The sequence below is a fragment of the Protobothrops mucrosquamatus genome, unplaced genomic scaffold (assembly GCF_001527695.2).
Source record: "Protobothrops mucrosquamatus isolate PMUCROS unplaced genomic scaffold, P.Mucros_1.0 scaffold_155, whole genome shotgun sequence".
Lineage (NCBI taxonomy): Eukaryota > Metazoa > Chordata > Lepidosauria > Squamata > Viperidae > Protobothrops > Protobothrops mucrosquamatus.
Genome location: NW_015386231.1, coordinates 948,121 through 960,636, shown reverse-complemented (window position 1 = coordinate 960,636; position 12,516 = coordinate 948,121). Strand labels below are relative to the sequence as shown.

General features: G+C 37.6%; 1 protein-coding gene across 1 annotated transcript in view; it reads right to left on the bottom strand.

The window, feature by feature from the left end:
• Positions 1-8,024, bottom strand: part of VDR (vitamin D receptor) — a 53,181-nt gene extending 45,157 nt beyond the window's left edge. The window contains exons 1-2 of the mRNA XM_015820611.1: positions 7,958-8,024; positions 4,485-4,635 (exon numbers count right to left, since the gene is read on the bottom strand). Coding sequence (XP_015676097.1) covers positions 4,485-4,635; positions 7,958-8,021 — 215 coding nt within the window. The 5' untranslated portion in view covers positions 8,022-8,024. The remainder of the gene's footprint in view (positions 1-4,484; positions 4,636-7,957) is intronic.
• Between the last annotated feature and the right edge of the window lie 4,492 nt (positions 8,025-12,516).

Below are 12,516 nucleotides of genomic sequence, written 5' to 3'. Positions count from 1 at the left end.
CAATCTGATGTAAAAAAACAAGTTAGCCCAGTGCCTTGACCCTATCACCAATCACAAGAGATGTCAAAGGTTATCAGAATGAAGGAGGGAATCTAATATAACCTGTCCAAAGATTAAAATGATTTTAACTATTTCCCCATAGAACAGAAACAACAAATTGCCTAAACATCAGTTTTACAGGATATCTAAAGGATTTATTACGAGGGGCCTGATGTTTATGGAGCAAAGTTCTAGTTTAGAATTCACATGCCTGAGCAGCAATTAGTCTTCTTTGCTAAGATGTGCATTTCTTATAGTCCTTCACAAATAGGATGAAGGGCAAGGTAATTGGCTATCATTTTTAAACTCGTGCTGAGGAGAGGAAAATGTCCAGAGGGTAGGCAGGCCCTTGGCAGGCATCTTGTTTTTAACATCCTCTTTGACTATCAGGCTATTATTACTGTTGCTTTGAAACAGCCTATTGAAAGTTTCCATCAAAATATGCCTTGCAAGTTTCCATCAAGATAATAAGTCTTTTACTTCAAGGTCACGTATTGTTTCTGATATATTCAGGCTTCCATCACTTGTACCACTGATGTTCCTGCAGCTATTACTATCTCAGCCACAGCGATTTATACATTCCTTTAGTGCATAAATTTCAGAAATACGGCTGTCATTGCTCTGCCATGTTTATGAGCCAGAACTAAAAGTTTCAAGACAGTGTAGCAGTTATATGACTACTTCTCCTCTCTTCCTGATACCCCCACTATTCAGGTAATCCTCAGCTTGCGACCACAGTTGAGCCCAAAATTTCTGTTGCTAAGCAAGACAGTGAGTTTTGCCCCATTTTATGACCTTTCCAGCCACAATTGTTAAGTGGATCACTGCAGTTGTTAAGTTAGTAACACAGATGTTAAGTGAATCTGGCTTCCCCATTGTCAGAAAGTCACAAAGGGATGTCACATGACTCTGAGATATGGCGATCATCCTAAATACATGCCAAGCGTCTGAATTTTGATCACATGACCGGGGAGATGCTGCAACGGTTATAAGTGTGAAAAATGGTGATACGTCACTTTTTTCAGTGCCATTGCAACTTTGAATGGTCACTAAACAAATGGTTGTAAAATTGTAATATTGCATTATTTGGAAGTCTCTCTTCCCCAAATCACCAGCTAACAGAAATGTTAGTCCCAATAATATCACATTGTAGCTTGAATTATGCTATTTATTAAATGGGAAGAGAGAAAATTCTTTAAAAGAACACTATGTTCAGCAATAATTTTGTTTCAATGATGCTCTATACTTTATCTAGCCCTCAGGTAAAAAAGAAGGTAGACTACATAAGGTCTAGCAGCACCGTCTCTTATTCCTAACATGGGAATTAAGATTATTTATCTAATTCAAAACACGCCTAATATCTGATTAAACGTTTTAAAATATAGCAAAATCTGCAAGCGCAGCCATTCAGACATTTAAGACTTTCTCTCACTTCATTTTATATATTCCATTCCTTCATTATTTTGATTGCTGTTTTCACCTGCTCTGCTCATTGTCTTCAGTTTTTTTATAATCTATTTTCAACATCTTTCGTCCTCTTTCATATCATTCCATGCTTACCTTAGGCACCTAATAGTCTGAGGACAATATCCATCCCATTATAGGTGGTGAGTATCAGGTACATTTATTTCCTATCATCCATTTCAGGAACGTCGGCCTAAACCAATATTTCACATGGCCAGCTCCCAGGTTGGGGAAATGGAGACAGGCCAGCTACTTGGCTTGCCAGGGGCATCTGTGCTTATAGTACCTGGATCGCAATTCAGAAAATCCGCAAAAAGCATTACAGGAGTTCCTTATATGTGCAGGATTACCAACAAGAAACAGTAGTTGATGCAGAATAACAGTAATAGTGGAAATCAGAGATAATTAACCCAAAGTAATTCTTTAGTTGTTTGTTTGTTTGCATTCCACCTTTATTATTTTTACAAATAACTCAAGATGGCAAACCTATCCAACATTCCTTGTTTCCTAAGGAGGGATTTGAACTCGCAGTCTCCCACTTTCTAGCCTGATGCCTTTCCCGTTAGATCAAAGTAGAGTAATGGTAAGGTAAAGAAAACAAGTAAAACTGCCATGACAAGCTTTTAAAACTTTAAAGTTATGAGAGATAACAATTACATGTATGGTGACAAAGCTGGGCAAAGGTACTCCTGGAGAGAAAACTGTCCATTGTTCAGTGCTCCAAGAATTCAGCATACAACAGTTTGGATCTTGTTTACCTCTTTTGGGGTCCAGACACTGCTAGTGATACATCTTCAGTTTTTATTTTAGAAAGGTACTCTTTCTTAGCTGCCATACTTTGGGAAAACAATGAGCTACAAACTTAAAGGTATTCCTTAATCAAATAATTAGTTATGATTTCTAGAATACCTCTTAAAGAATTGTTTCAGTTACATTCTGACAACATGTTAGAGGGAATGAAATACTCATTGCCTTCCCAAATATCTACCAGTTCTCTCCGCTAATGTGTCATTAACAGAAGGAAAAACTTAACCTAATATATTTTATGTCTAGGACAGACAGTGCATGATTGATTAGCCAAGGGCACCATGTGGGAAATTCACCTCTGACAAACAAATTACTCTCTTAAGCAACTGCAATTGAAGAATATGTTGCAGTTCTGGTTAGCCAAGTATACTGTAGCCTGACTGGAAATCTGGCTATGATGTCTATGGTACGCAGAACATTTTATCTAATCCTCTATTTTGCAAAGTTAATATGTTTCCTACAAAAATGTGGGGGGAGGGGGGGGAAACACACACATTAAGTAAAAAAATGCCCTTTAGAATTCCAGCCTAATGTTTATGTAAACCCCTTATCAATAGTATTCCTACCTTCCAGTTGTGGTCAAAATACATGTAAGATTTCCCTTCATTAGTCATGTTTTGGCTTTTGATGTATAGCTATTACTCATCCACCTTAAACCAATGCTTCCCAGAACCACCTCAAATGTCGTCATTATAGAAAAAGTACTCCATGAGAGCTAAGCTTTTCATGCATGAAATATGCTAAGCTGATGAATGTTTTGGAATACTCTTGGCTAGTGCCTATGAAATGCTACTTTCCTCTTAACCAGAGTTAAATTAGGTGATGAAAAGTTAACTGCTTTCTTATTTCCTCTTCCCAGGACTGCATATATATTTATTGACAAAGTGCATTTGCAAGCAAGTAAGAAAACTATTGTATAGAGATGGAAACAATCCTGGGAACAAGAAAAAAATTAGTTCCTATATGAACTAAATGAAAACATCCCCAATAACAGTTAGTCATGTTGAGGCCAGTTATCTATTTCAATAAAAAAATAGACTGTACTTCCACATTCTGCAAAAGGAAGAAACAGTGGTTTAAATCAGGGGACCCCAACCCCGTAGTCCGAATACCAGTACCAGGCCGTGGCATACCAGCAACCGGTCCGCACAAACAAGCAAAGCCCCATGCATGGGATGCAGGCAGCACACAAAACAACGCCCCCCCTCCAGTCCGTGGAAAAACCTCTCTCCACAGAACCGGACCCCAGTGCCCAAATGTTTGGGGACCTCTGGTTTAAATTATTTAACTCTGAACAATTTCACCTTTTGCAACAATCCTGATTCTGTTTATCCTATACCAGTGATGGTGAACCTTTTAGAGACCGAGTGCCCAAACTGCAACCCAAAACCCACTTATGCATCGTCGGGTGCCGGGTGGGTGTGGCCCATTGGCTGGGTGTGGCCAATTGGAAGGGTGTGGCCCATTGGGTGAGCATGGCTGCGGTGGTAAGGGCAGACTGGGTGGGACTAAATAGTTCAATTAATCAATTCCAACTTTGCAAGATCTTTTTTTTTCCTGCGAGAAGTTGAAATTGACTGATTGATTGAACCTTTTTTTTTTTTGCACACGGCAACAGGCCTAAAGCGAAAAGGTTTTATAAAACCCAGCTGTAGGAATGGGGGGACGGCACGCATGCCCACAGAGAGGGCTCTGAGTACCGCCTCTAGCATCTGTGCCATAGGTTCACCACCACTGTCCTATACCAAACAAATTCCAATTCCTACTTTCTGTTTTGCTCCTCCATATTTTTTACAGATGCCTAATGGAATTTATATTCTCCATTCTGTTCAATTCAAAACATGATTCAAACATTCCCACTGTGCCAACTTAGTCCAGTGATAGCAAATTTTATATCCATGAAACATTATAGAGTAAGCTCAGTTTGAAGTTCCAATCAAATAGTTTACTACCTAAAATCTAGCCACCCTATTGGAGGCAAAACAATTAATATGCTCTTTTCCTTCCTTACATCTAAATATGTAAGTTGGGTTCCTTTAAAGATGCTTTTTTAAAAAAAGAATAAGATAAATAATCTTTTTTTGACCAGTTTTTGATGGCAAAAAGAAACTGCTGGTCCAATAAAACCTAAACCACGGACCAAAGTGTAGTAGTTTAAGTGAAGAACCACATACCTAAAAAATCCTTTGCAGCCTTCACAGGTCATAGCGTTAAAATGAAAGCCGGTAGCTTTGTCTCCACAAACACCGCAGATCCGGGGAATGTTCCTGTCAAAGTCGGTGGCTGTATCAGTAAAGGTTGGACACGGCGCCATCGGCTCCATTTCTATGATAGAGAAAATGTAAAGGTTACTAACTTCATCGTAGTAATTTCTGAGGTAATATACTTAAAGTAAATACACTCTGAGTAATATAGTAAGAGTACATATAAAATATATAAAAGCCAGCAACTAGTTCCCTCATCCCATTATCATTCTGGTTATGAATATTTCCCCAAGCATAGTAACACGTTTCATTCAAAATGTACAAGTCTTGACAAACACATTCTCAACTTTCAGAGTGCTAAAAACGGATCCTTCAACAAGTTCTATTTTGTCTGCTCATCTTCATATAAATGGCTGAATTACAGGAAGTAAAATGTTGCAGAACTAAGGCATTTCTAGATACATTTTCAAGAGAAGATCTCATGCTATAGTATAGTTCCACTATTCGTATCAAATTTGGGGGGAAAGGGGTGTTTCAAACAAAGAAAGAGTGAAAATAATTTCTTTTTCATACTGTGAGCGTTCACATAAAAAGGAAACAGAACTGCAAGGAAAGGTGGGCGCTATGGCAGAGAAGGCCGCTTCCTTGAGCTCCAAAGTGTAGCTTCCTGTGAGACGAGACCTTTGCTAGGGTTCAGCTGAAGCCTGCAGTTTCCCATCCAGACCCTCACAGCTTTCAGACACCAAGATAAAATGTCCACCGCATCACATAATTCGCCTGGGGCACAGATGTATAATTGGGTATCATCAGCCTATTGATAATACCTCACCCAATTGCCTCATGTAGATGTTGAATAGGAGCAGAGAGAGCATTGAAAACTGTGGCACCCCACGTAGTAGGGGCCAGGGGCAGAATCTCTCCCCCTCAATCACCACTGACTGGAATGAACTTGGAGAAAGGAGGTGCACTAGCACAAAACAGTGGTGCCCATCCCCAATCCCTGAACTCATCTGGAAAGATACCATAATTGATGGTATTGAAAGCTGCAGAGAGATCAAGTCAGGCAAGGATGGGTACACAGCCCGTATCCCACTCTCATCAGAGATCATCTGAAAGCAGGACTAATGCTGTTTCTCACCAAACCCAGGTTCATTCAAGGTCCTCTGAAGTTGCTGTGCAATTACCCTCTCAACTACCTTTCCCAGAAGTGTCGTAAGGTGCTGTTAATATTTAATATTTTTAGTAACTCAGTCTTGATTGGATTTTTCTTAACACTGAAACTATGTCTAGAGAGCAGTGAATAACATCTATGAAAAGAATATATACAAAGAATGAGCGGTATCCCCTTGGTTCAACATGTTTGTAAAGAACTTGAATACAGCCATGGATGACTATTAGGCAAATTAAGAATAACTGATTCTCTACAACTTTGAAAAAAAATTATTAATTTAATACAATTAATCATTTCAGCTGATATCAGCTAGCCCAATGTTCATGGTTTCAATTACACTATGCATTAGGGCTATGCTAGAATCACTACTCAATGCTGTTCTGTATAGCAAGGTTTATAGCATGCAGTCCTGGACAGCTAGTAATTTGGCCCCGCAATATCGTAAACTTTTAACATGATTATATGATTTATATCAACTATTTTATATATTTTATATGCAGCCCAAGGCAATTCCTCTTCACTCAATGCGGCCCACAGCAAGCCGAAAGGCTGGACACCCATGTTTTACAGCTTATTCTAGCCCAAGGGCTCAGATTATCTTTGTTAGCCTGGCATACCACACATCTGTTGGGACTAAAGAATTCCAAATGAAGGAGAGCTGAAAGCAACCACTTTACTACATTTACTGTAGCCATTGCATTATAGCTGAAACCGTCAGGAACATACAGGCTCTTATCCAAAAGGAGAAGATGTTAGCTCCGCCCTCTCTACCACTACTCTCCATGTGCAGAGTGACTCTGCAGAGGACAGTCTTCTCTTTTTCATGGAAAGTGTTTGGTGCTAGTTAGGACTCTGGAAAATTCATGATCCTACATTGTGAGTAGACTAAGGAATCCTCTGCTGAAAACAATCCGTGGAGGAAAAACCATCATAATTGTGGTTCATTATCTCTCTTTGGGTGAAAGACTATCTTCTTTACCACATCAGAGGAGGGCATTCACTGAGACAAAGAGAAATGATCAATAAGCATTTTCTGTTGATGAAGCTAGGCTTCACAACTCTTGTCTCCATCAACCTCTCAATTTCCCCCATTTCCATGGTTGCATTGCATCAGCACACACACACTCTAACATCCAAACTGTGTTCCACCATAAATGTCATGAAGTACAAGAGGAAAAATATAGCTAACAATATCCAGTATGTGGACATATGTAACAATAGTGCTTTCTTAGTATTTTATAATAGAAATAAGTGAGTTTTAAAAGCATTTTTGCTATTATAAGAAGACAACAGATCAAAGAAGCAGAAAACCATCTACTACAGTGGTGGCGAACCTATGGCACGGGTGCCAGAGGGGGCACTCAGAGCCCTCTCTGTGGGCACGCACGCCATCGCCCCAGTCCTAGGCCTTCAGCTGGGTTTTATAAAACCTTTTCGCTTTAGGCCTCTGCCGCTGTGTGCAAAAAAAAAAAAAAAAAAAAGAGGTTCAATCAATCAGTCAATTTCAACTTCTCGTGGGGAAAAAAAAGATCTTGCAAAGCTGGAATTGATTGATTGAACTTTTTAGTTCCACCCAGTCTGCCGTTGCTACTGAAGCCATGCCCACCCAATGGGCCACACCCACCCGGCACCCAACGATGCATAAGTGAGTTTTGGGTTGCAGTTTGGGCACTCGGTCTCTAAAAGGTTTGCCATCACTGATCTACTATCTTCATTTTGCAAGTGAAAGACTGACTTCATAAAAAAGAGAGATCCATAAGCTTGGTGAGCTTATAGCAGAGGTGAGATCAGAAATTATTATCCTAATTCAGAACTCTATCTTTGACTCACACACACACTTGTCAGGGGTGTCAAACTCGCAATGTCATGTGACATGGCGTGACTTTTTTTCCCATTGCTGGCAATGGGGTGGGTGCGGCTTCGCCATGATGCATCCGGCCCGCAGGCCAGCAGTTTGACACCCCTGACTTAAGTAATTGAAAAGTTGCCAAAATAAAGTTGTACTTTAAAAAAAAAGTTGGCCACAGTTGAAAGATAATCACATTTCATTCAAAACCAGCCCTACATCAACTGCAGATTCCAATACCAAGAAAATACATGCAAGAAACTAGGCTGTTCAAAAAGGATCATTGAGCAGGCTTTTCAGAATGGCTGAAACAACATAATTTCAAATACATAATATTTTTCCTCTCTGGCAAAAACAGTATCTTATTTTACTTCACAGAAACATTTTTGCAAAAAAGTGACATCCAGATCATCTGGGATACTTTACCGACATCCAGATCATCTGGGATACTCTGTTGATATAATTCCCACGAGCTCTGAAACTCTGACATGGATCCACCTGCAATCCAAAATTAATATAAAAAGTTAACCTTCAAGAATTATCAAGAGAGTATTCAAATCTTACTTCCTGCTTTGAGTTTGGGAATTTATTCTACCATTTAACTCGAACCTTACTGACGTAAGCAACATACTTTAAAGAGTGAGGTGTGGCACTCGGCACATAATTCACCACACCTAAACACCAGTCACAAAAAATAAGGTGTCGCTTCAGTACGCCTTCTTGTAACATCACCTCAGCAATGTGAGAGATAATGCTAGTTCCAGTCACTGTAGGAGAACTGTGTGAGTCTACGGCAGTCAAAGATAAGGAGGAATCAGTCAGCACCTTTTCTAGCTGAAAATTTGTATTAAAAGACACATGTTTGTCCTCTGATGAAGTGAACTGCGGTTTACAAAACGTGTGTGCCTTTTAATAAAACTTGTTAGATGGAAAAAGTGCTACCAGGTATTTTTTTGAGGAACACAAAGGAACATTTGAGAAGTGTCAAAGATATTAAAAACTAGCTACATGAGGGGCCTTCAGCAGAGGGTTTATTCTTTCCTAGAAAAAATACACAATTAAACAGAAGGGAAATGACAATGTAAAAAGAAAAAAAATCTTCATGGTTTATCTGACACGTATTTCTAAACAAGAATGTAAAATGTAGTTGTTTTCCAGAGTGAAACAGAGGTAGATTTCATTTATCATAGCCCAACTCATTGTCAACAGGCTTACTTATCCACAATACTTAAACTGGCACTTAGGAATTTGAAGAATTGTTCAGGTTCATGAATTTGCACTGTTGATGGTTAAACTTTGTTAGTCCTCCACAGATAGAATAGTACAATAGTACAATCTGCACAACACAAACCTCTAAATGCCACTTTAAAAAATTGAACAAATACCTTTTTTCTAAATTATATTTATTGAAGTTGTGGGTATTTGTTTGAAAAGTGCATAAACTAACTCTTCTTAATTTTCAATGTAGCTTTTAGAATTTAATTCTATCATTCAGTATAATACAATAACCGACTATTGTACAGAAGATTAGTTAAGCACACTACAATCCATCCTGAGGTGGCTATCATTTATTATACAGACAAGATCCATACAGTCCATGGAAGGCAGATTTGATAAGCAAAGAAGATGACTACAGCTACTTTATGGTATTATGCCATACATATATTTCAGTATGACTCATCATTCTTCTCAAGAATTAGACTGATCCTGTCTAAGCATATCATACACAGAAAAATAAAAATCCCATCTTTGTGCATATTTTGTGAAAGGTTATATTACTGCTTCTTTAAAAAAATATTTTGCAGCATCAGGTCCCACTCACAGCACTTTTCCAAATTCACAAAACTACAGTCTCCTACTTTTGGAATTAATCCTTTTGGTTACTGGGTAATTTCAAATTACTGGCTAATTATAAAATATGAACGTAGTCCTCAGATTTCACTAGAACAGTGACTTCTTAGATACCACCAGATATATCTAAATTCAGTGTTGAGGTTGGCCCTTGAGCAGATTAGCATTTTGAAACGTTGAATTACACCAACTCACTGGGTATAAGATAACCAAATTTATGGTTAGGTTTTGCAAATTCCAGATCTTTATGCTAGCAGGAAATTAAATTAGTAAAGATGATCATAAGTCACTTCTATCCATGAATGAGATTCAGAGAGGAATAAAATAGAAATCTTCTAGCCCATTCCAGCAATTTCAGATTTCAGTATTATGGCAGCATAATACAACTAATATTTGATATTAGTTGTTACATTATTAAAGAAATATCAAATGATCTCTTGGTGTATGTTTCTGAATACCAACACGAGCAACAAATTAACACCAACAACAAATCTGGCACTCCCAAGATATTTTCACTTCCCTAGTCTGGAGACATCTTTCGGATGATTTTACTAATTCCTCCCCCCCCCCTTTTTTTTTTTGCCTATCACATACAGATAGACAAAAAAAAATTGCTTAAAACATACCGGGAGGATATCTGTTCTCCAAAATTTGCAAATTATTTCACTACTTTTCTTCTGATGTTTGGAATTTTTCCTTCAGATAACTGGTGTAAAATAATACCTCCTAAATGTTACAATCCTTCACTTAAAATTGAGGGAAACGGTTAAGAAAAACCTCACCAGAGGATGCAGCACAATCTGTGCACTGGAAAAGTAGCCTGGTTCATACAAGCTACACCATAATTGGGTTTATTCAACTTTAGCATGACATTCTGTGGTGGACCCAGCAAACTGTAGTTTATTGAATAAGCCAAGATAAAACAAACCATGGGTTGGTGTGACATGAAGCTTATTTTCAGATGAGATACTCTCCATGGAATCTTAACTACCAGTGGCCATAATAGGCTAAACTAGTAGCTGTTTTTTAAGATTTTATTGTACATTTCTTTCCAAGTATGCTATAGTATAGTCCCTTGGCCTCGTTTACTCAGTTCCAAGTATTAGTTCTTAATTAGCGCCATATGATATATACCCACATGTGAAATATTAAAGAGGCAGAAAAATTTTCTCTAAACACAATTAAGAATATATCATTAAACAATGACTAACACATATCTCAGATGAAATTCTCAAATCTTCAGCAGCTACTTCCTAATTGTCCCTGTGGCAAAGAGCCTGCCGGTTTCATTACAGCATTCACAGTTTATTGCTCTTTGGCGAACTGAAGAAATAACATGTAACTGTGGAATTCCCCTGTCTGGCATTTGGTTTTTAACAACGAAACTGTGGTTTAAATAGTTACAAATAAATAAATAAGCTAGCCAGTATAGTGTAAGTGGTTAAGATTTTGGGCTAGGATCAGGAAGAGAGCAGAGTTCTAGTCCACACTAAGCAATGAAAGCTCATTGTGGGACTTTGAGCCAGCCACTCATGGTCACCCCAGCCTATTGCATAGGAAATAACAGACTTCAAAACGTTTGTTGGGTAATTTTCTGGTGAAAGACTACAACAGCTATTTATTGCATGTATAGACTGATGTATTTATGAAATGTATAAATAGGGGTATATAAATCTTCCTAAACAGGAAAATACCCACTTTCTGATTATCACAATATTTTTCATCTTCCCTATAGTTTTTCATAAGATTTAAACCTGGCACTTAATTTTTATTAATAAAAATACAAATAGAAGTAAAAAAAATAATAGAAGCTCTCTATTTAAATACTGACACAAATTACCCAATACACATTTTAGAGTATGCATTATTTCCTGATATTATGAAGCACCTAATACTGATCCTGCAGGTTTTAAAACTTATTTTTCAATTATAATAAGAGAAATGATCATTTTATGGTTCAGATGTAATCATTAACTTTGAATTGATCCCTGAACTGAAGATAGCACATTGGGGTCGTAGAATAAAAAACATTCACAAGTAAACGGAATAAGTCTGCCAAAATACATCCTATATTTATCTCATGGATATATTTAAGAGACTATTCAATGTAAAGTGAAATGACAGACTAATGTAATAACTGTAATGCCACTATAATTTTTAAAAAGAATACGGCCAGACAAAACATGCAGTATTTTAATGTCAAGGTTATCTTCTGAAATTCATAAAGATGTTCCAAACACCATCTGCAACTTAGATTTTCTGGAAAAATGCTCAAGCATTTTAAGATAAGATAAGATAACTTTTACTGTCATTTTTTTTTACTGTGGGCACAATGGCATACATCAAAAATGAAATTTAGTTGCCCGCTCTCAAAGTGAAACACATACACGACACACACCTAAAACATACTATGTACAACATATTTTAGACCCATACCCCTATATATACATAGCAAATAAATATTAAATACTGTCCATCTTGAATATATAACGGAAGAAGAAAGCTTGAGAGTTCACAAGGTTAATGCTGTATGGAATGAAACTATGGCTGAATCTGGAAGGTTTTCAGTAAATGCAACCAGAATTCTCTTTTTCTTCTTTGTTTTCTGCCTTGACAGAAAATTTATGCAAGTCCCAAGTTTGGAACAAAGATGTCATAGGTACGTAAATGGTTTACAAATTGTACAGAATTCAAAGAAAGTTCAACACTTCATTTGCAGATAGATGCAATTAAAAACAGAACCGTTTCATGCAATTTAAATTTAGAACACAAATTGATTGTTTGGGGGAACTAGAACTACTATAATTTAACCAAGCATTTCACAGAATGAACGTGTCCTTCTGAACACCTAAATGACCAGAGAATTTGACAGGGATAAACAGCAGTATAGTCTTTCTGTTACTGCTGATCTGTGACTCCAAGCATTTTAGGAAGCACTGCCAATGGGGAATAATGCTGGGAGTTGTAGTTCAGCTGCAACGCTTAGAATAGCAGAAGTTGCTGATGCCTAAAAGTGAGTTGGAAAACGAGCAAGATGATCTGGTAAGGGTACATATAGTTCTTTGACGTGTAGAGACAAGGCCTTTACAGCTAAGGTTAATTTTCAATCACATGGTAATTATGAAAATTAGAAG